Consider the following 21755-nt stretch of genomic DNA (forward strand, 5'->3'; position numbering starts at 1 on the left):
AAGGCTGAAAACTGCTGGTAGATATGATGGAATAATGAAAAATTGGGCACTACCACCAATCCTGAATAGCAGTGACCATCTCATTATTAAATAAATGTAAGAACCTCATGCTTTGCCCTGAGAACTTATTTTAAGTTCTTCTCTTGTGAAATAACACTGAAAAAAATATTTTTTCCCTATCACCAACTTAAATGGGAAGTGGCAGGCAAAATTTTACTTGTCTGTTTATAAAATCATAGGCCACCCATCTTACCTCAAGGAAACCCCGGACAGTATCTTATATAGCACTATTTTATATTTCTAATTCAGACAAGGTCAGCATTCAAGTAGGACTTTACCCTTCATCACTACTGGGCATCAGCTCTGTTCTGATATCAACAAATACCAGCATGCTAATCAGTTGCAAAGTTTAGTACTGTAGATCATGCACTTTAGCTGAGCATCTGCTGTACACACATGAGGTCTAATTGACCTGTGAGTATCATGCCGAGCCCATGTGTCAGCCAAACACAGGCACACAGCTGAAGCATAAACAGCCTTCAGGTTGATCCTAGGCAGAGTAAGATATAATCAAAGCCTGTGGTGATATGGAGTAAAATGTAAGTCTCTTTTTCTCAGAAGATAGCATTCCTGTTGATTTGAAATAATCAGAATCATACCAGTTGCTTGAAATCTTATCGCTCAAGAAGAGAAATGGAACTTTATCAATGCAGCAGGGCTGTGGATTTCTTTGTGTACGGTCCCAAATCCAGTAGCTAAGATCTTAAAATGCAAAGGATGGGAAGTGTAGAGATACACACACAGTTCAGGATGAATGGCTGATTCATTTTCATGCTAATTTCCTTTCACTTTTCTTTAACAGAGTAGGCCTTTAAGAGCTCCACACCTTGGCTAGCTTTTTAAGAGGTAAGCTCTTTCACCATCAGCCCTTAATGAATTTGTTTTGCCATCAATAAATCAGAATTAGTATGAGCAATTTCCCATTGCTTCCCCTCCCCAATCTCTCCCAGGACGTTCCCTTGCTCCCTCCAGTGCTGGAGGGACTGATGTATGGTTGTACTAAGTTGGCCAATAAACAGACTGCTCTTAAGCAAGTGCTGCCCTTTATAAAGTTGCCAGCTGTAGGTTCTTTGCAAAGGGGTAGTAGATTATAGATGATCCTGGATGTGTTAAATGCCCTTGGTTGGCTTTATCCACCCTGGAAAATATTTACTCTCTTTGCAATTCTTTAAAAGCTGCTACCATAGGAAGATAGTATTTTACTCTGGGGTGTGATACAAGAAAGCCTCAGTGCCCTTTGATTAAAAGTAACTTCAGTTGAACAGAATATGGTGATCCTTAGAAATTGGTTCGTGACATTTTCTAGCCTCAGTGGAATGTGATCAATACGGTTATGTATTACCAGTTCTGTAGTTTTTCACACTGGTGTCCACAGTACATTTTCTAAATGCCTAGGTCTGTCAAAAAGACAGGGGGATCTGGGTGAGCTTGTCTGGATTATCTATATGTGGCAATTACTATCAGGATTGTTTTTACCTATAGACAGCAGGTATATATCCTGACAGTATGGCTCGACATTGAGGCCCATCCCAGATCATTTAAAGAATTAGATATCACCCAGCACACTTAAATTTAGCTTTTTTCCTGTTTAAGCGTCAACAAATGCTCTTTAGTGTGTGATTATTTTATTAGCAGAGTTAATGGGAAGGCCCTTCAGTCAAATCTCTGAATCGAGTCAGCTTTCTGAATCAAATCATTGAGCAGAATTGGATGGCTTCAAATTGATTAGATGGGCTTTATGCTTTTGATTGAGTGAAATCAACAATTCATATGGGATTTAATTTTCCAAATCAGCGATTAGAACTGGATGGGATCCTTTTCCCCTCAGCCTTTCATTCTCTCTTCCTCCGCTTTTTCAGTGCCAACGCAGAGGTAACCACTAGATAAGAGTTCATATTTCATAAGGAATTATGGGAATCCAGCATGGAACTGTCCGTCATCCATAAATCTAAGACAAAACAATGTGGAAGCATTAAATCAATGTTATGTTATGTCCCTCTAGCAATTGTTTTGGTGAAACTGAATACTGTCTCTGTTTATACCGTTCACAGAAATATATCCAAGGTAAGAGAGCACCTTCTGAAAAAGCATTCCATGGTTTACTTCCCTGGATCCTTGGCCTAAATAAAAAAAAGAACTGGGATTATAAAGAGTATTTGTCACTTTGAAGACTGCCCTGGGAACTGAACTTCAGAACTGACCTCCAGTATAGGAGAAATGGGGATGAAGATGTTGACTATCTTTCATTTGATACCTTCTAGTTATTATACTAGGAAATGAAGCAGAAGTTTCCAGATCCAGTATCAGTCCACCAATTTGAAACTCATAGTTATTTCTATGCAATGGTTAACGTGCTCACTTCCATACATTTGGCTGCCAAAAACCAGAGGATTTTGTGGAAGCTATGATGTCATCTTCTGCCCAATGGACAGAAACATAGTTGCATTTGAGCAATAAAGTGTTCAATTTCTTTCCCTCTCTCTCCTGCCTCTTTCCCCCCCTTCCCTCCTCTATTATTCCATTGTTCCATGGGTTATGTTGTTGTTATGGCAACAGCTAAGATAATAAACTTGGAATAAACTTGGCATCAAATTTATCACCTTGTTGGATTTAAAAAACTGTAGGCTAAACAGCAAGATCTCAGCACCAGTCTGCACGAGCACTTCCACGGGTGGTAGGATTTGGGTGATGGCGGCTATGCATTTTGGAACAACTGAGCAACCATCTCCGGCATGGGGTGTCTTAACTATGCCCTCTTCCCATTAACATCACTGATGTCCATCTACAGGAGGTGTGCTCATTTTTGGATTCTCTTTCTCCCTCACACTCTCTCTTACACACATGCACACTCACACACTCACACACAAGCACACCCGGTGCATGTGGGAGGTGGTATTCCTTTGGCTCTTTGCTTTAGTTGTGGAAATAACTAAGGTCTGTGCTATGTGCAGAGTATGCAGAAGTCCACCAACAAGCATTCATTCCTATTGACTTGCCTCAACCTCACCAGCCCACCACAGGAAAAGAATATACCCTGGGCTGAATGGTTTGTGGGGGGGGGGGGGCTGGCTAGTGAAATTCATTCTCTTGAATGAGACCGATGGCTCTGAAGTGCTTATGTGACAGAATAAGTCTTCAATCTACTGTAGGTGTGAAAAACTCCTTTGCATTTTAAAATATGGTTGCCATTCTCTATGCAATTTTCTTGCGTGGGCGCTTGATCTTTAGTGGCACCCAGATGAAATCCAGGAAATCCACATTTGCATTATTTTTAAAGACTCTGGAGCATTTTCTAGGACTGGTCCTCCTCCTTTTCAGAGCAGCAGATAGTATTGCTGCTACTCTCATGAGTGATCCATTAGCTGATACCTTTGCTGCATACACATGGCGTTGTAACCACATATACCCTGCCAAAAAGTGTTTCACCTTTAAAAAGAAAAAGCAGCAACAAGATCTTTGTCTTTCTTGGGTTCGCTTTTTTATTCCTATTTCAACCAACAACAACAACAACAAAAAGGATTTCATGACAGGATGCTTGAAATTATGCAGCCAGTTTCAATCACAGTATATGGGACTGTGGATCTCTGCACATGAGGTCGTCTTCTCATGATTAATATTTTTTGCTCCATACATCGCAGAGTAGCGATGTATGGAGTAGCAGCAAATTTACATGGATGTGGGAAACGATCCAGTCCACTGAAAGATATTCTTCACCTGCTCGGACCCAACCATTTCACCCTGGAAGTTTTAACTATCCTATTTATGCATTTTCATTTGCATCACAAACTAAATTAGCAAAGCAATTCAGGGGGGGTTAAAAGATTGCCTTTGCAGATGCTAAAACCTCATGGGTGTTTTACGATAAAGCACTTGTTTTTAATCTCTGGATCATATAACTAGTAAGAAATGTTCTGTTGTCTTGCGTACTGGAATGGCTCCAAATTTTCCCGTAGGTTTGTTTTTTCCATCCCAATTTGGGAAACCAAGGCTAAGCAAATTCTAAGCTCCTGTTTTCCTTATGTGTTCCCCCCACATTTGATTATAGGGAATGGTACAAGGATGTAATAATGGATGGCTTCTATACTGATAGTGTATTGAATGAATCTAGTTTTTATTTTTGCAATTGGGTAACCTACAAAATTATATAGATAGGGAAGGCCTAAAGTGATCTCTTCCCTTCCTATTTATAACTATCACTGTGCCGAAATATCTATTTAAAATGAAACCTCATGGCTGTATCTAGTAAAACCAAAGCATGCTTTCATTCAAAACATGTACAAAAAACACATGAGCCTGATTTCCAGTCAGTATGTATGTATGCGGCAATTGAAATCTAAAGTTCTAAAGCAGGATGGCTATGTTTTACTTTAAATGCTGCCAGTAATATAGTTGGAAGCAATTCATTAAAGAGACATAGTACCTAGGAGGTTAAAGAAATTCATGCCCATTCCTAGTTGCAAATTTCCATTGAGATATGACAGTGTGTGCCAAGAAACCATTCAGTTTGCAAATCTTAGAAAGCAGTTTTAGAGTTTCAGCTATAAATAAGCACACCTTAAAGAAATGTCTCAGGAGCAAGAGATTTATTTCCTACTAAAAATCAACATTATTTAAATTTGGCACATACATTTCTGCAACAAAACATTTGTTTATTTAGGTGATACTTCTGTCTCTTGGCCCTAAGGGCTCAATACTCTTTAAAGCAGTTCAAACACTTTCCCCCAATTTATCCTTGCTATATCATTAATGGTTAGCTTCACCTACCCACTAAGCTCCATCGCTGAGCAGGATCTTGTCCTTGGGCCTCCCTGTGTTCCAAATCAATACTCCAATTCTTAACATCTCTGATCTCCCTTATGGTCTAACAGCAATTAAAAGTTTCCTGAAGAGAGACGTTACAAGGATCTTTAATCACAGTAGAGGTAAAGCATTGTGGTTGCTGTTAGAGAGAGACACATAAAATGACTGGCTCAGTCAAGAAACTCTGAAAAATTGTCCTTCTAACCACTGTTGCAACAGAGCTGGAGAAGGACTGCCCCAAATGATCTTTCCCCCCCACCTCCCTGGAGACTAAGTTAAAACTCTATTGGGCAGATCTTGAAAGCAGAGTGTGTAAACGGGAGGGAGGGAGGAAGGAAGAGTAAAGAAAGTAAGACAGAAAGAGAAAAATAAAGAAAAATTAAAGGCACTCCAGACAATTGCTCATTTTGTAATGAGTTATTACTTCAAAGGTCATTAGAAAGGATAAGGGCGGCCATAAAACCAGCCTGGCTAGTATACTTTCCCTATTGAGATGATCATTATTAGCTTATTAATCTGCAATAATGTTGAATTATACACAGTAATAAATAGAAAAAAGGTTGGCTTGGAGTTTTAAGTATGTTATGGATCTCCAAGTGAACATTGCAAAGCAACAGGACTCCCTTGGAACGAGTGGCACACATCTCCCCAAAGCATTTTATATCCTTTCCATTCTGTTTCACCTTTTTCCCTATTCCCACTCCCCCAGGAATGTTCAGTTCTGCCATTCTTGTTACATTTTTCCATTTTCCAAGGAAGAGAATATGCGTGGGCTGGATTGTCCTGATCAACTGCTTAAAAAAAAAATAGAGTAAACAAAATTAGTTACTGGAATATCCTAAGGTTGTAAAATCCTCTTTGTTTTCCTCTGCCCAATGATGCATTTTAGATTTACACAAGAAGAGTGTTTGGTCTGGAGAATTAAAATGCTAATCTGCCCTGAGAGATCCAAAGTACACACATAATTGCTAAGTCAGCTTAAAACACCTTGGCGCTCTCTCCCTCTCCCTCTCCTTCCCTCTCTCTCCCTCCCTCTCTCTCTTTCCTTAGGATCTCACATCTTTGTTAAGGAAATGTAAGGAGGCCCTGAGAAATTAGCAAGTAGGACTTTCAGAAATGGGGGTCTTGTTGTTGTTGTAAATCTTACTCTCAGTTTCATTTCCCCAACCCCAGTCAAGGTGGAGTGTGTTTAGCAAACTCCTTTGGAACAAAGTGCAGCCCAAATCTATTTTAGTTTATCGTTATTTCAGACCCAGTGCACTGCATTTGAAAGAAAGTTCTCTTTTGTTTTGCAAATAACACCGAATGAGGTGTAGAAGCAAAAATACCAGCAACAATAGAGGCACAAGGTTTTGGGAGTAAGCCCTATTTGAAATCACAAGGACTTCCTTTCAAGTAAAGATAGGTAGGCTGGGGCTGGGGGGTGGTATTATGTACTGGGGTACTTCCTCCCCCACAAATTATTCTTCCTTTAAAACTGCAATTTTGCTCATCCAAGGTGGCCTAACTTTAGTGCCTAAAACTTAATTCTTGTAAACTAATCTTGAGGCCGAGAAAGTCCTCCGAAAATGAAGCCCTGCTCTTTTTCGATTCCTTACAAAAACTAAAGGATATATAGATATCAATATAGAAGAGAGAGAGAGAGAGAGAGAGAGAGAGAGAGAGAGAGAGAGAGAGAGAGATCCCACCTAAAACGATTATAATGATAAAGACCCTACAACCGGATGAGCACAACCAGGTATGCGTTAGACTCAGACTGATGACTGAAAAGGTATCCTAAGTGCCTCCCGACTTTAAATGCACGAATAGATGCCCGGATTCTTGCCTGATCTCTCTGCTCCCCATCTTCAGTGAGGAAGGGAGAGTCAACCCCACCCCCAACCCTAAAGGGAAAGTGCAACTAAATCTGGGGTTAATGTCCTCCCCTTCTGCCGCCAGCCAGCGAAACCTCGCGTTTTGTTGCCAGGACTCGGGCAGCTGAATTGGATCACCGCCGCGCTCCTACAGAGGCGTCCGGGAGCCCAGTGTCCGAATGGCAGGGCGCAAGGCCACCTCTGACCGCGGAGAAGGATGCTGCAACCCCAGCCTTCCTCGTTTGGGGATTTTGGGGTTTTTTTGGGGGTGGGGGGGAGAGGCGTCCACTTTATCTCCTCTTCCTCCCCTTCCCCTGGCCTTCCCTCCTTCAGGTATCCCTACCTAGAAAAAGAAAGGAGAAATACAAACGCCACACCTCCACGCGCATCTCTGGTTGGGAATCGTTCTATCCAGTTTACCAGGTCAGGTTAAAACAGAAAACAACAACAACAACAAACACAACAGCCATCCATGTGTTTTTCCTCGGGCTGTACGGCTTCCTTTCGTCTCCGTTCACCAACCCCAACACAGCCGTTTTCTCCGAGAACTCCGGATGGCTTTGGATCTATCAAAAGAACTCCGGGGAAATCAAATCTATTAAGGAAAGATGGAGCGAGGGAGGAGATAATAAAGAGGAAACGGACCAAGTCAAACGCTTAGCTCTCGCACTCTCTTCTCCCTTGCCCCAAACGCAACTGTTCCCTTTGAAGGAGCTGGCACACCAAGGTTGCTGCGATCAGAGCGCGTGGTTTCCACGGGGAGACAGAGGGCAAATTTCTAGCCGGCTCTTTTTAACTCCCCACTATCGTCGCCCCGGTTCCCCAGTCCCCCAATATTTTTCCCAAAGGAGGGGAAAACGCCTCTGCCCCGAAACTTCTAGTTATCTATTCCTTAGGCCTTTCTATAAGCCGCGTCTCGCTTGTGGGGAAGCGTGGGCCAAGGAGGACCCATCCCGAAATCCCCAGAACGGTGTTTTAGCTTAGGGAGAGTTGGGACTTCATCAAAACCTTTTCCTACACCTTGGACAATTTCTTCCCCGCCCGCTCTCTCTCTCTCCAAGGTGGGGGGTGGGGGGAAGGAAAGGGGGAATTAACCTGGCGAAAGGGCTCCTTAAGCGGTAGAAAGTGCACCAAAGCTGGGGTAGTAGCTTTCCTCTTGTTTTCCTCTCCTTGTTTACAGCTACCGAAGGCAAAAAGAGTGCCATAAATCTTAAGGCAGCCCACAGAGACAAGTGCATTTGTATGCATCGTTAGAACTAGCTAATACCTAAACCCATTAGCGAGCCATGTAGAATTCCAGTTTCCGGTGTCCATTAACTGACAGTTAAATTCTAGAGGAAAGGCCAGGACGATTAACATAAGCTATATCCATCATATTGTTTGTCATAATAGATTAGTCAACGATGGATGTGCGTGCGTGAAACTTTCTCTTTTCTTTTCTTTTCTTCCCAATCCTTTGGTGCCGGGCTAATTTTCCAGCAAGGACCCGCGATATTTCGGTCCTCCTCCTCCTCCTCCTCCTCCTCCTCCCACGCACCCAAGCCTCGGCTGCTTCCGAGAGCGAGGGAAGGGCGAGCATCAATTGCGCGCAGCCCGCGGCAGGTCGCTTCCACAAGAGAGGACGTAGGGAAGAAGGATGGAGGCAGCTCCTCAGATGAAACCCGGGAGCCGAGGGTGGGGGATGGGGGGGTGGGGAAAGAAGGCAAACGAACCCGCCTGCCAATGAGAGAACTTGTGTGTGGGTCGGCTGGGAGTCAGAGTGAGAACCTGGCTGCCCAGGGGCGGCCGGAGTGCCCGCTTGGCCCCCTCCATTCCCTGGGAGGTCGCCGGTCTTACTCCGCTGGCGAGAGTGCAAAAGGGCTGGCGGTCCTTTTCAGATGCGTCGCCCTTTCTGGTTGCCAGGCGGTTCCGTGTTTGATTTGATTTTACTTAAAGGGGAAGGGATAGTAAGGGTATCAAGGGATTCCCACCCACCCACCCACCCACCCACCCCCCAAGCCCCAAGATTAACGCTTGCTGTCTGGTTTCTTTTTCTTTTTTTTCCCTTAATGGGTCCTCTTCTCCCATTCCCGTCACCCTCCCCACCCCCACCCACCCCCACCCCGTGCCTGGCCGGCTCTTTCTTGTCCCTGGTCTTTGTTGAATGACGTTGGCTTACGTGTCCCGCGTCTCCCTCCCCGGCACCAGCCCTCCCCCCTCTCTCTCCCAGCCCTAGCCCACCACTCCTAAGCACCACCACTCCAGGAAACCGAGCCCGCTCGCTGGGAGGAAGGCGATTGGCACTCCCCACCCCCTCTTTCCCCTGAGCTGCATCCCTCCCTCCCACCCTCCCTCCTCCTTGTTTGGGCTTGGCAAAGATAAGTGAACTTTTGTAGCTCTGCTTTTCCGTCTTCGCCCGCGAAAGCGTTAAAGGTAAGGGTCTGGAACTCGTAGGCAGCAGCCGGCTTTTGTAGCGGTGATTTATGGCTTCAATCTTGGTTCACCCAGAGTTCACATGGATTTGCTGCTTCTGAGAGCTAAAAGATGGTCTCACTTGACAAGTGTGACTATTCGAAATGCCTCCCTCCCTCCCTCCCTCTCTCTCTCTCTTCTCCCCCCCCATCCCCTCCCCCTCCCTTCTAGTGCAAAATCGTTTAAAATTGAACCTTAAAGCCTCGGATTTATTTATTTTTTTAAAAAAGGGGCAGCCCTCCAATCTTAGGGATCCAACCGATTACATAAAGACATTTTATAGCAGATCCCTTTTAGAGGGTGGGTGCATGTAAGGTTGTGAGAACAAATATACAATAGACATGAGCGATAATGCGTGGTAGGTGCCTTAGAATATATACAATACAATATCATAATACAATACAGAGAGTGACACAGGAATCTTTAGGGCAAACGAACTGAGGATCTTAGAGGGGGGACTGGGTCGGATCCCAGGCAGCCTTTCCTCCCCCCCCCTCCTTTTTTCCTCCCCATTTCTTTGTTGCCACTCTGACTTGGGGAGGGGGAAAGCAGAATTGCGAGGCGAGGAGGATGGGAGGGAGGGAGCCATTTGAAGCTGGCCTCCTGTTAAAGCTCGGAGAAATGGGGACGCTTCTTGCTTGGAGGGGAAGAAAGAGAGAGAGAGAGAGAGAAGAGCAAAGAGCGAGCCTGCATTATTCGTTGCCTTTGTTCCCCCGCGTTTCCACCTTTAAGTGTTATTAAAACAAGGTTTCCCCGCAAGACGTTTATTAAATATATAAGCGTTTGGGGATTTATTTATTTTTTTACAAAAAAAGGGAAGCTGCAACATCACGAAGGCCAGGTTTGCATAACGTGACCTGCCTGCCAAAAGTTAGCCCTTAGGGCGTTTGCTGGAATGGAACAATTCGAAATATTGGGAGGGGTGGGGAACAAAAGGAAAAAGAAATGGGTGACAAATTTCGTTAGGTTGATTTAAAATACCCGTATTACCGTGGATGGATAGGAGACTTGGGACGGGGAGAATCATGCAGAGGGTCTCAGAGGTCACAGGGATTTCTCCCGCGTCTAGTTTATATTTCAGAAAACCCGGGAAGCTGGATTTACTGCCCATCTAGCGATGGTGCAAGGGAGAGATTCAAACTTCGCTATCCAGCCGCCTCTTCCTTTGGCCGACCCAATTCGTTTTTAGGCGAAGTCAGCCCCTTAATACTTGTCTCACCCTAATCCATACAACCCGTTGCCCCGCCCCGCAAGATGCTTTAACTGGATGACCATTGTTAGGATGCTCGGCCAGGTTGAGTGACCACCACCCACCCCCCGTTCGATTTTGGTGGGCCTGGATTTTAGTGCCAAGTCGCAAATCGCTTTGCTTGTTCGGGACGGGCCAGTTGTCCAGAAGGCCCTCTCGTGCCTGCCATGTCTGTCTTGCTAGCACAGCTAAATTAAACGGGAATGGGGTGAGGCTTTGTCCTACTCCAAAAGCACTTTAGTTTGCAAGGGGAACCCACCGATTCCCAGGGAATTTTGTGGCCGGAGGCATTTGCAACCGCGATTTCCCGGCCGTGTGCCTTCCCCAAAGAGACGCTCCATAAGTTTGACCCTACTTCCTGACTCACTTTGTGGATCTTGGGTCAGCGCCTTCCTCAACTACAACTGCGCCGGCCGGAGTTTCGGTTCCCTCGCCCACAAAACGAACTCTTGGCATAAGCAACCCTTTCCCTCTAAGTCCGGTTCAGAAGCTCCGAGCCTTCAGAGATAGTGGATCTGGTTTCAGCGCGCTTTGGACCGGGTCTCGCCGGCGAAGTTTTTCCAGCTTTGGAAAGAAGGCCAGGCTGGATCGCTCGGGGTTGCTTGGCCTTAAATAAGGAGAAATGGAAGCGCCCCATCTCTCTCCTCGCCCCCTTCCCCCCCAAACCAAAGCCTTTGGTTAAAGGAAGTGTTTTGCTCTGAAGATCGGTCGCTCTTCCCCGCAAGTTTCAACTGTCCCGTGTGCGGACATGCAGACGGCTTCTAGAAAACCTATTGCGGCTGGGGATGCATAAATCCATATGAAATAACAGGGAACCGCGGAGAGGTTCTGTTAATGCAATTCAAAGCTATCCATCGTCCTCCCAAATGCTTGTCAGGTCGCTGGCAAAACCCTAGAACGAAATGTTAAAAATAAAAGAAGAAGAAGAAGAAAAAGCCATGGGAGGTGGAGGGGGAAAACAAATCTTCCGTTGAAAGCAAACGACGGATTCTTTGGCCCGTTAGAATTAGCTCAGGTGGGGGGTTAGTTCTGGAAGAAACCGCGCAAGTGAGATGGGATGAATTCCAGGTCGAATAAGTCCGGGGAGGGGGGGGGTGAGTGAGGAAATAAAAAAAAATTTTTTTTAAAAAAAAATAAGGCCGAAAACCGGTTTGGGGTTGCTTGGCTGACGGGGCCCTCGAGACTTTGGGAGCCTCCTTTTGAAAATATTTTTATTTTGTCTTAAATTGTCCTGCCCCTGGGAGCATCCTCTTGAAAATATTTTTTGTTTTCAATTGTCACATCCCCGGGCCGGGGTGTGGGCTGGCCTACAAAAACTCAGCAAAACTGCCGAAGGAAGCCGTTTGTACCAAACTCTGCTGAAACGGTTTCCTTGGGAGAACTTAAAAGAAAGCAATCTTTTTAAATCAGTGGCCTACCTCCGTTAATCTGCTATAAATCGCCATCCCTAAGCAGATCTGTAAATGTGTCACCAGTTTCTCTCTCTTCGTTTGTCTGTTCTTCTCTCTTCCCCTCTCCCTCCTTGCCCCTCTCCTCTCTCAAGTTTTCTGTTCTGACTCCAAGGGGTTTCCCGATCATTTCAGAGAAAATTTCATTCAGGCAAGCAAGGGTGAGTCAAAAGGCTGCAGGTAAATGGGCCTAAGTCCACGTGATTAAGCAAGGTATTCTCTGACAATCTGGTGTAGGATAATCCAGAAAAGAAAAGAACAAAACTTTAGAAAGCTAGGAAAAATCATGGAGTAGATAGACTTTGCCTACAGTATAGCTACTGGCTTGAAATGTTGAATAGCGCATCCATCTACAGGGGCATTGTCCGTAGCCAAGGCTCATCCCAGAAAAGTCAAAAGTCATTCCCCACAGTCTCTCCTGCTTGGAATCCCCAAAACTACTGTGCGTATGTGGACATAAGATGCAGGGTCCAGCAAGGCTATTCTCATCTCTCCCTCCCCCCCCCCCTGCTTTTTAAAAAGGCTACATTAGGCAAATGAGCAGTGATTCCTTATCTATGCCTACTCTAAAGTAAGTCTCTTCAGGGGCATTTATTCCTGGGAAAAGTGGACTCAAGATTGCAATTGTAATTACTTGTAATAATTTACATGGAATGGTGGTACAACTAAAGTCTTATACTTAATGTGTGAAACCTATAGACGTCTATTGTTGCTATCATCATCACCATCATCACCACGTTGCATGAATTTTCCTTAATTGATCTTTTCTGAAATGCTATTGCTCAACTTACAGGCTTCACTATCTGTGAACATTGAACTGATAGAATATCACCTCCCCTACCCGTACGCATAATATTCTACCAGTTTGAGTGAATAAACATATTACACAATACATACACACCTGCACACAGACACACAGACATATAAATTGCAGCCATTATCCAATGCAAAACAAAAAACAAAAAAGAGTTGTAGGGCTATCGAAATCAATGCAACTCAAGTTTGCTGTTGCTTTTTTACACTTGTGATGATAAAAACTTGCTGGTTTGTGCCCAACATCCATGAGCCATCTGCTCCCATCAATCAGCTGCCTTACATTCTGAGTTTTTGTACCTCAAATGCAGTGTTTAGTAGTTAAGAGGCAAGTTAAACCATGACACCTTTAGTAGAGCCTGTGCAATTTTCAAAAGTTTAAAATGTCACACGCTGCTGGCGAATATGACACAGGAAGAGTAAGTGCCTATGATGCAGGGGCTGCATTCAGATCCTTTTGTTGTTTTACGTTTCAGGTTTTTTACATCATTCTGTTCATGTGCGTAAGAAAACCCTGTTTGCAAGGATTAATATTAAAGGATGAACATATACTGCCTGCTCACTTAAAATTTTTTTAAAAAAATCCATACAATAGTAGCAAGCAGTTTTTAGAAAACAAAAACGGGCTTTGTCTGATGAAAGTGGTGAATCAAATTCCTAGTGACATAAGCATCAGGGTTACAAAGTTTTCTTGGCCAAATTCTTTGTTTATGTTAGCAGCATAAATAAATGAATATGAGAGAATGAAGTTCTCAGAGCATCTTCAGTGGAGTTTAGGGAATGTCAGTATCAGCCTTCTGTTTATACGGGCTAATAAATGAATATATTAATTATGTTTCAAGTTGCAGAGTAGCTTGGAAAGAGCATCTACCCCAAGTATGCAACATCGTCAGCTCAGAAAATCCTAAAATCCTGACCAATTCCTTTCTATCAGTACAATCAGGACTTCTTATGTAGCTCAGCCACCGGCCTAATATATATAATATATATTTATTATATATATTAGTTCCTAATGTGTTCTTTGTGAGATTCCTTGTATGCCTGTCAACGTTTGTAGAAAGCAATGCTTTTGCTGATAGGCTCAGTTGCCCCTTTGAGAATAGTGTTATATTTTAAATATAAACACCGCCAACATCACCATCTCTTTCCCACTAAATAATTTATATCAGTATTTATCCCCGGATATAGTGGAGGAATTAAAAAAAAATATCCCCTGCTTATTTTCAGCCATTTGAAGCCAGCCAGTTTAGTATATATAAATGCTGTATTGACCACAAGGCTTTTTATTCCACAAATGATTTTAATGTTTATGTGAAATAAGCCATTACTTCTAACATAGGCATCAATGGTAGTTATGAAATACTGATTTTTTTTTTTACCCCATTGCACTCTCTCACTGTTGAGTTGGCTAGACAGGAGCTCATCTCCTGGCTGTGGGGTATATACAGACCGTCTGCTTTTGAACAGTCCTTCTTTTGACACCTCCACGGGCGGACTTCTCATCTCCAGAAAGCCAAAAAAAAGAAAAGAAAGTTCTTTCCTGATCACGAACCCAGGAGATTTGTGCCTCTTAAAGTCTGCTTTGTGCATTACTCTGCCTGAGAGCAGGGACCGCCAATTACAATTTATAATTTTGAATTTGTACACATAAAAATGTAAATGGTGAATGTAAAAAGCAGGTTTGCAAACATGTCACTAAAGTACACTTTCCTTCAGGATGTACTCCTCCTTCCCCTCAAACACTCTCCCTCCCCCCTCAATCCCCAATCATGCAGTTTGTAGCTGTATGGAGCCGAAGTTCAGCAAGACTGAAACAGCTACAAGTTTCTTGCCCCCAGAGGCCACCCATTTGCTGAAATAAAATGCAGATTTTTTCCCCTGGTTAGGGAATAATGGAATTGATGGCTGGGTTCCTCTGTGATCATTACAATTTATTCTCCCTTTCCTTTCCTCTCCCCCATCGTGCCCCATCCATACCCATTGCCCCTCCCCTGCAAGTCAAGCAGCTTGCAGAAAGACCATTGAGAATCATGGAGAGAAATTTTCGCCAACTTTCCAAAGCATATATCATGGTTTTAAATGCAGAGGTTTATTTTATTTTATTTTATTGTGATTTTTTAATAGCTTTTTTTTTGTACAAATCATAGCTTACAATGAAATCTATTGCTTGATTAATCAAAAAATGTTTTTAGGGAGCTCTGCAAGTTTTACTTCATAGGACGTGTCTTAGAATGGCATTTTGCTGAGCTCTAGAAGGCTTATTTTATGGGACAAGTCTTAGAAGGGCAACACTAATGACATTCCAGTGACTTTTTTTTCCCCATTCCATAAATATTTCCAATCTGTCCGCCCCAATCAGTACACAGCTTCTCGCCCTACCCCAGCACAACATGGCTGGCTGGTGGATTTAGGAAAAATGAGCTATCCTGTCACAAGCAATAGGCTTTAGCATTGTATCTATCATCTCCTTCACACTTTAGAGATGTGATCACTTTAGAGATGTGATCAGATGTGAGGGAGTTGCTGTTATGCCCGCGCGCACAAACACAAACACACATATGTACACACATAAAGTGTTTTTTTGCTGGATAGAAAATAATTATTGATGCAACAGTCTGTGAGTTCTCCATATTCTATTGTTTCTTTAGCTTCAGGTGGCATCTTTTAGCAGCTATTATCTGCACCGTTATCTACAAAGATAAGATGGGCACTGAAATGAATATTCCAAAGGAGTCAAAATGCCAGGACCATATTTTGTTATTCTGGTGCTAACCTTTCTCACAGAATTTGAGAACTTCATAGATTTAAGAACATCACTGAGCCCTTTTGATCCTGGCAGGATTCCTGAATAAATAGGAGCATATCGTCAGTAAAACTTTATCAAATATATACACAGTGCACTCATAAACACACACATACACAAAACCATATTTAATCAATATAACGTATATTTAATATATTGATATGCGAATCTTGGTACCGATGGGTGTCCACAGCTAATTAGCCCAAAGGCTCTCCCGAGAAGCTAGATTTTTTTAACCATTTCCAAAAATCCATGAAAAGTTTTTTTTGAAAGAGAGAGAGAGGGAGGGAGAGAGGGAACTGTGGGGAAGGAAAGAACCATTTCTTTTTTAAAAATAGCAACTAATAAGATCTGATCAAGTGGGAAGAGATCCCAGAAGACAGGATATGGAATTGATTATTGTTACTTGTTAGGTCAAATAAATAAGCATTATTCTAACTGCCCCCCCCCCCCAAAAAAAGAATCACTTTTTGAATATAACCTCAAGTCAACCTCAAGAGTCCAATAGCACCGGCATTTTGCTTGCTGGTATTGAAATGCTAAATAATAAAATAAACTCATCACCATCAGGCAGACTACAGATGTCAACTCTTTAGTGCATATTCAGCATCACATTTGCAGATCATCATTCTGGGAGACGCATTTGTTTCCACTCAGAAACACTGAAACCCAAACTGGGCTGCCTCTGTTTAAGGTCCCTGTTCCTTTTTAAAGCAACGGTTGCCTAAGGAAGGCCCGGGAGGTTCCTTCCTACCTACTTGGGGGGGGAGGGGGAGGTTGCCCTTAGCTATTGGAGCATGTGGTTGAGGAGGGGTCTTTTTCTCAGCAGTAAGAACTGGCAGTGTCTCTGGATTCCTTCCACACCCATTACAAGGTCTCTGTCTCCTTACCCACCCCTTCAATCCACCCCTTCCATCTGACAAGAACGGGACATGCACAAGGCTGTGGAGGAAGATGACCAACAGGCCTCAGAAGACAGCTGGTGCCGAGTTCTCAGCAGGAGGCCCTCCTTTAGCCAGAAGCACCTTCCAGCCTCCTTGATATCCTTGGAGTCAGAAGCACCTACAGGTTCCTCAGAGGGCTCCAAAGGTTCCCAACGTGCATCCCTGAGACCTCTAGGAAACAGTCATGATGAGACCTCCAGGTTAGGGCAGCTGTCATTGGTTACCTCTTCCAGTCCTTGTGACGACGAGGCCACTCCCACCAATGGCAGCAGCAAATTGCGTAGCGGCCATGTACCCAAACAGGTCTTCCCTTGGATGAAAGAAACAAGACACAGCACCAAGCAGAAGACCAACCTTCCTTTTTCAGGTACTTTCTTTTCACTGTCATCTTCTCCACGGGAATTGTGGGAGCTGTCGTCAAATATATCTGGAAGGGACCAAGTTGGGGAAGGTTGGCACAGAGTAGACAATAACTTTCTAAGTCACTGTTCCTGTGCTGGACTTTAGGCATTTCTTTCACCTCTTTGCACTCACTGATTTTCAAAAGAGCTAAGCAAACCTTAATATACTGTTTCTTGGTGCTACTACCCCACCCAGATCTAGCCACCTACTGGGTGTAGCTTCTTAACTTTAGCAGCTAAATTAAGATGTGTGCTTTTAGATGAGTGTGTCTGGGAAATTTCTTGGAAAGTATTTCCGTGTTTTTATTTATTTGCTTGCATCTTAAAAATCGCAAAATTCCAGATTTACTTGAATCTAGAATTGCTGCCACTTGAGTGGAGTTTTGCTTTATAAGACACACATTTTTATTTTACCGCTTGCCCTAATAACACATTGCTTCTTCGTTTTTCACAGGAAAAAAAAGTAAAGTAATACTCATACGACTGAAATTTTTTAACAGATCTTATATACAGTATCTTGTATCTAAGCACAGGCAGTCTCTGACTTTTGACTGGTTGCTTAGCAACCATTTGAAGTTCCAACAGACCTCCCCCAAAGGATACTTATGACCCATATTTGAACATGGCCACCCCATCCCCGCAGACCATATTTTGGATGCCCAGAACTGTCCCACATTTACTGCTGGTTGCAGTCTTCCACAGTCATGTGACTGCGATTTATTACATTTTTGCTGGAAACCAAGATTTACTTCTAGTATCCAGCAAAATATGCCCATTGTGGACAATGGGTTCACTCAATGACCATGGTGTTCACTTAATGACAGTGGCCTACCATGGCGTTCGCATAATGACTGCCACAAAAAAGGTCATAAAATTGGGTGCCCTCTAGTAATGACCTGCTTAACGACTATCATAACTAAAGACCCCAATTCCAGGCTTAATTACAGTCATAATTTGAGGACTATCTGTATTACATTTTGGAAAATCATTTTGATTAGCTACTCATTAAGAGTGTAGGAACAAATAACATGATCTAGACCAGGGGTCTCCAATCTTGGCAACTTTAAAACTTGTGGACTTCAGCTCCCAGAGCAAAGCTGGCTGAGGAATTCTGGGAGTTGAAATCCACAAGCCTTAAAGTTGCCAAGGTTGGAGACATCTGATCTAGACACACAGCGGGGCAGATCACTGAAAGTATAAATACCGTAGATAGATAGAACATTTCCATTTTCTGTAAATATTGAAACAGAAAAAAGTTTTTTTTTTTTTAAAAAAATGATGTTCATAAGAACTCAGAAAGTTTCTTTATGGTACTGAAGAGGTTTCAGCTTCAGACTTTTAGTAGAAGCTTACCATTTTAACGAAACACTCATGAATCCTAATACGCACTTTTCTCCAATACTCGTTATCTAGGATTGATCCTGCCTCTTTGGTACCAGTTTATAAGTTTGTCCTGGGGTTTCTCCTTCTCTTAAAACAAGTTATAGTAATCCCATCCAATCATAGATTATACAGCAGATGTGACATTAGGGATATGCAGTCATTCTGGTTTAGCTGAATGAATATGAACTTATGGGCAATAATTTTGATGATTTTAAAAAGTGTCAGGGCTAGACAAAATGAAAAACAAAATAACCAGTGGCCATTGCCTATGATGGGTTTAGGCTACTAGTAGGATCAGAGGCAACAAAACTAAATAAGGTGTAGTTCAGCTAGAGAGCTGTTTTTCAAATCTCACGATGTCTCTGAAATACAATGAAAATGAACAAACAACCATTCTTTGCAGAGTACTGGAACAATATAACTTCGGAGGAGGGAAGTTCCTTCAGTTTCACTGGAAATATTTGCAAACACATTATTTGGAATTCTGGTTCAGTTCTTACCAAATACATATACATGCATGCAGACCTACATTCCAGACATATTGTACATTCTAATAATATCTTGCTGGGCTCAAATAGTACAAATAGTCCTTGATTTACAACCACAGTTGAGTCCAAGATTTCTGTTAAGTGAGATCTTGGCTAAGTGAGTTTTGCCCTATTTTGCGAGGTTTCTGCCCACAGTTATTAAGAGAATCACTGCAGTTGTTAAGTTCGTAATGCAACTCCTAAGTGAATCTGGCTTCCCCATTGAGTTTGTTCATTAGAAGGTCGCAAAAGGTGATCACGTGACCCCAGGACATTGCAGCCATCATAAATATAAATCAATTGCCAAGCATCTGAATTTTGATCACGGATGCTGCAACGGTCATAAGTGTGAAAAATGTTTATAAGTCATTTTTTTTCAGTGCCATTGTAACTTCAAACGAAGTTACAATGGCACTGAAGTTATAAGTCGAGGACTTATCTGCTTATGATCCCTGGTTTCTCCCTCCATCTCAAGTGATGTGGCTGGAATTCAACCATTCCGAGATTTGTTTTCAAATTATCCAGTGATCTGAATGCAGTCCATCAGAAATTTCTGACTGAGACTTTCCAAACAAACTACAAGTAGTCCTCCACTTACAATCATTAGTTTAGCATTCTAAGTTGCAACAGCACCTTAGTTACTTTGCTCCAGTTTCCACACTTATGACCATTGCAGCATCCCCCGTGGTTTACATGATCAAAATTCAGGTGCTTGGCAAACGGTCCTTTATTTGCAATGGTTGCAGCTGTCAGCAGCATCCTGGGGTCATGTGATTGCCATTTGCAACCTTCCCAACTGGCTACTGATGAGCAAAGTCAACAGAAGAAGCCAGATTCACTTAACAACTGCATGACTCACTTAACAAACTACAGTGATTTCCTTAACAAAAAGCCCAACTGTGTATTGAAATCAGGTAAGGTAAAGTTTTCCCTTGTCCAGTTGTATCCGTCGCTAGGGGAGCAGTGTTCATCTCCATTTTTTAGCTGTGGGAACCAGCATTGTCTGAAGACACTTTCCGTGGTCATGTGGCCAGCATGATCATACGCCAAAACACACAGAAAACTCTTTATCTTCCCACCGAAGTGGTACCTGTTTATCTCCTCACATCTGCATGCTTTCGAACTGCTAGATGGGGCAGGAGTTGGAGCAAGGAACGGGAGCTCACACTATCGTGCAGCGCTCAGATCTCGAACTGGATTGTCAGCTTTCCAGTGTTTAACCACTGAACCTTCAGTTCATCAGGTACAATTCACTTAATGACCATCTTGCTTAGCAAATTTGGGAAATTCTGATCCCAACTGTGGTTGTAAGTTGAGGTCTACCTGTACTCATAAACAAATACTGTACAGGGACACTTTGTCTACACTATTTATTACTTTTAGCTGGCAGCACTTTGCTGACCCAGTAAATGTATATGAAGTAATGATCACAACTTGTTTCCTAGCTTTTTAATCCAAGAGTGAACAGCATGTGTTGGTATTTTTCATGCTAAGCCATTAGTTTGACACACACACCACATGAACATGTTCATCATTCAGTTATGTGTAGAGTCAATACACACATATGGGTGTGAGCAACATTGGGTAGCTGTTACATGACACGTCCTATTTCTGTGTTGATTTCAGTAGGATGAATATTCTGCAAGGCGATGAATTTGTTCAGAATGCAGAATGGTTAGGGTTCAAGCTGAACTGAATGTTCATTCCATTTATTTAGACAGCAGCTCTCCATCAAGTTTCGCCTCTTCCAAGAGAATTCGCACAGCCTACACCCAAACACAGCTGGTGGAACTGGAAAAGGAGTTTCATTTTAACAGGTACCTCTGCCGGCCCCGCCGATTGGAAATGGCCCAGCTTCTGAGACTCTCCGAGAGGCAAATCAAGATCTGGTTTCAGAACAGACGAATGAAGTACAAGAAAGACAGCAGGGTCAAGGGCACCATCTTGGCATCGCCCAATAACTGTCTTGAAGTGGGTGACTATTACGGGCATGTGGAGGCCGACTACGAGATAGCCCCGTTGAATTCATGCAGCAAATCCTTGGAAGAGATTGACGGTTCAGGTCCCCACTGTAACAGCCCTGTGACTTCAATCTCTTTGGACTATGGCCCTTTCTTTGGGCCAGGAGAAAGCCATCCTTATGGACTTCCAGTTCTGCAAGGGAGCCCAAGAGCAGTGGGAGAAAATTACTTGGGAAATGTGCCCGGGGCTGACTCTTTCTTCAGCTACCCTGATTACTCCTCTGGAAACCTGGAGTACAGCTGTGCTGCTCAAATCCCAAGCCATCCCCAGCTTGGGCCATCCAACTCATATTCCATTTACACAGATTTAACCACACATCCTGTGCCTCAGGGAGATTCTCAGGGACCTGTAAATCTTATGCATCTGTGAGAGCAGCCTGGACGGAAGCAGAGCAGGGGAAATTGCTACAGTCCTATTATCTCATTAAAGCAAATACCTCTAAGTGCAACCAATAGTATTCCTCCCTCCCTTCCTGCCCACCCATTACCTCCTATTTATTTAACTGTATTGAAGTAAAATTTATTGGCCGGGGAAAGGTAGAAGCCACTGTTGGATGTTTTACTCAAGGAAAGACCAGTTTGATTAATAATAATAATAATAATAATAATAATAATAATAATAATAATAATAAAAACACCATCAAGCAACAGCATCTGCCTATCTTGGAGATAGGACTCAACAGGTGGATAAAAATGCCAACTCCAGTTTAAACATCTGGCTGTCTGTGCAACGGACCTTAATACTGCTACTACTAAAAATCTGGTCTGTTTCTTGCATGAAACACATGTTCTAATATGCATTTATGAAACTCTGGATCTCAGCCATTCAGTAGCTGAAACAGCCATTTGCCCTCAGGTGTGGGAAGGAAGTCTCATCTGACTTACTTTCATTTCCCAGGCATTGCTTTCCCTAAAATTAAAGTAATTAAAATTGGATACTTCCAAGCCTTGTTCTTTTTGCCTAGCCTATTTGAGAAGCTCAGGGCCTTCCTTTTTATTCCA

General features: G+C 43.0%; 1 protein-coding gene and 1 long non-coding RNA gene across 2 annotated transcripts in view; both read left to right on the forward strand.

Moving 5' to 3' along the window:
• LOC148127093 (uncharacterized) overlaps nt 1–2656 on the forward strand; it is a 37356-nt gene extending 34700 nt beyond the window's left edge. The window contains exons 2-3 of the long non-coding RNA XR_015741921.1: nt 863–906; nt 2112–2656. This is a non-coding gene — a long non-coding RNA (uncharacterized LOC148127093). The remainder of the gene's footprint in view (nt 1–862; nt 907–2111) is intronic.
• A 13735-nt stretch (nt 2657–16391) lies between these two features.
• LOC113445516 (homeobox protein Hox-D3-like) lies at nt 16392–21123 on the forward strand. The gene is made up of 2 exons (XM_087923094.1): nt 16392–16788; nt 20450–21123. The coding sequence occupies exons 1-2, from the start codon at nt 16410–16412 to the stop codon at nt 21121–21123; spliced, it is 1053 nt and encodes a 350-aa protein (XP_087779220.1). The 5' UTR covers nt 16392–16409.
• The last annotated feature ends 632 nt before the right edge of the window (nt 21124–21755 follow it).

Source organism: Pseudonaja textilis, chromosome 2, assembly GCF_049901715.1.
Source record: "Pseudonaja textilis isolate UNSWEBS1 chromosome 2, rPseTex1.2, whole genome shotgun sequence".
Taxonomy (NCBI): Eukaryota; Metazoa; Chordata; class Lepidosauria; order Squamata; family Elapidae; genus Pseudonaja; species Pseudonaja textilis.

Excerpts from the sequence above, each read along its gene's own strand:
- LOC113445516 (XM_087923094.1), top strand. The coding sequence starts at position 16,410 with ATGCACAAGGCTGTGGAGGAAGATGACCAACAGGCCTCAGAAGACAGC. Across the intron at positions 16,789-20,449 it reads GACCAACCTTCCTTTTTCAG|ACAGCAGCTCTCCATCAAGT; the intron begins GTACTTTCTTTT and ends CCATTTATTTAG.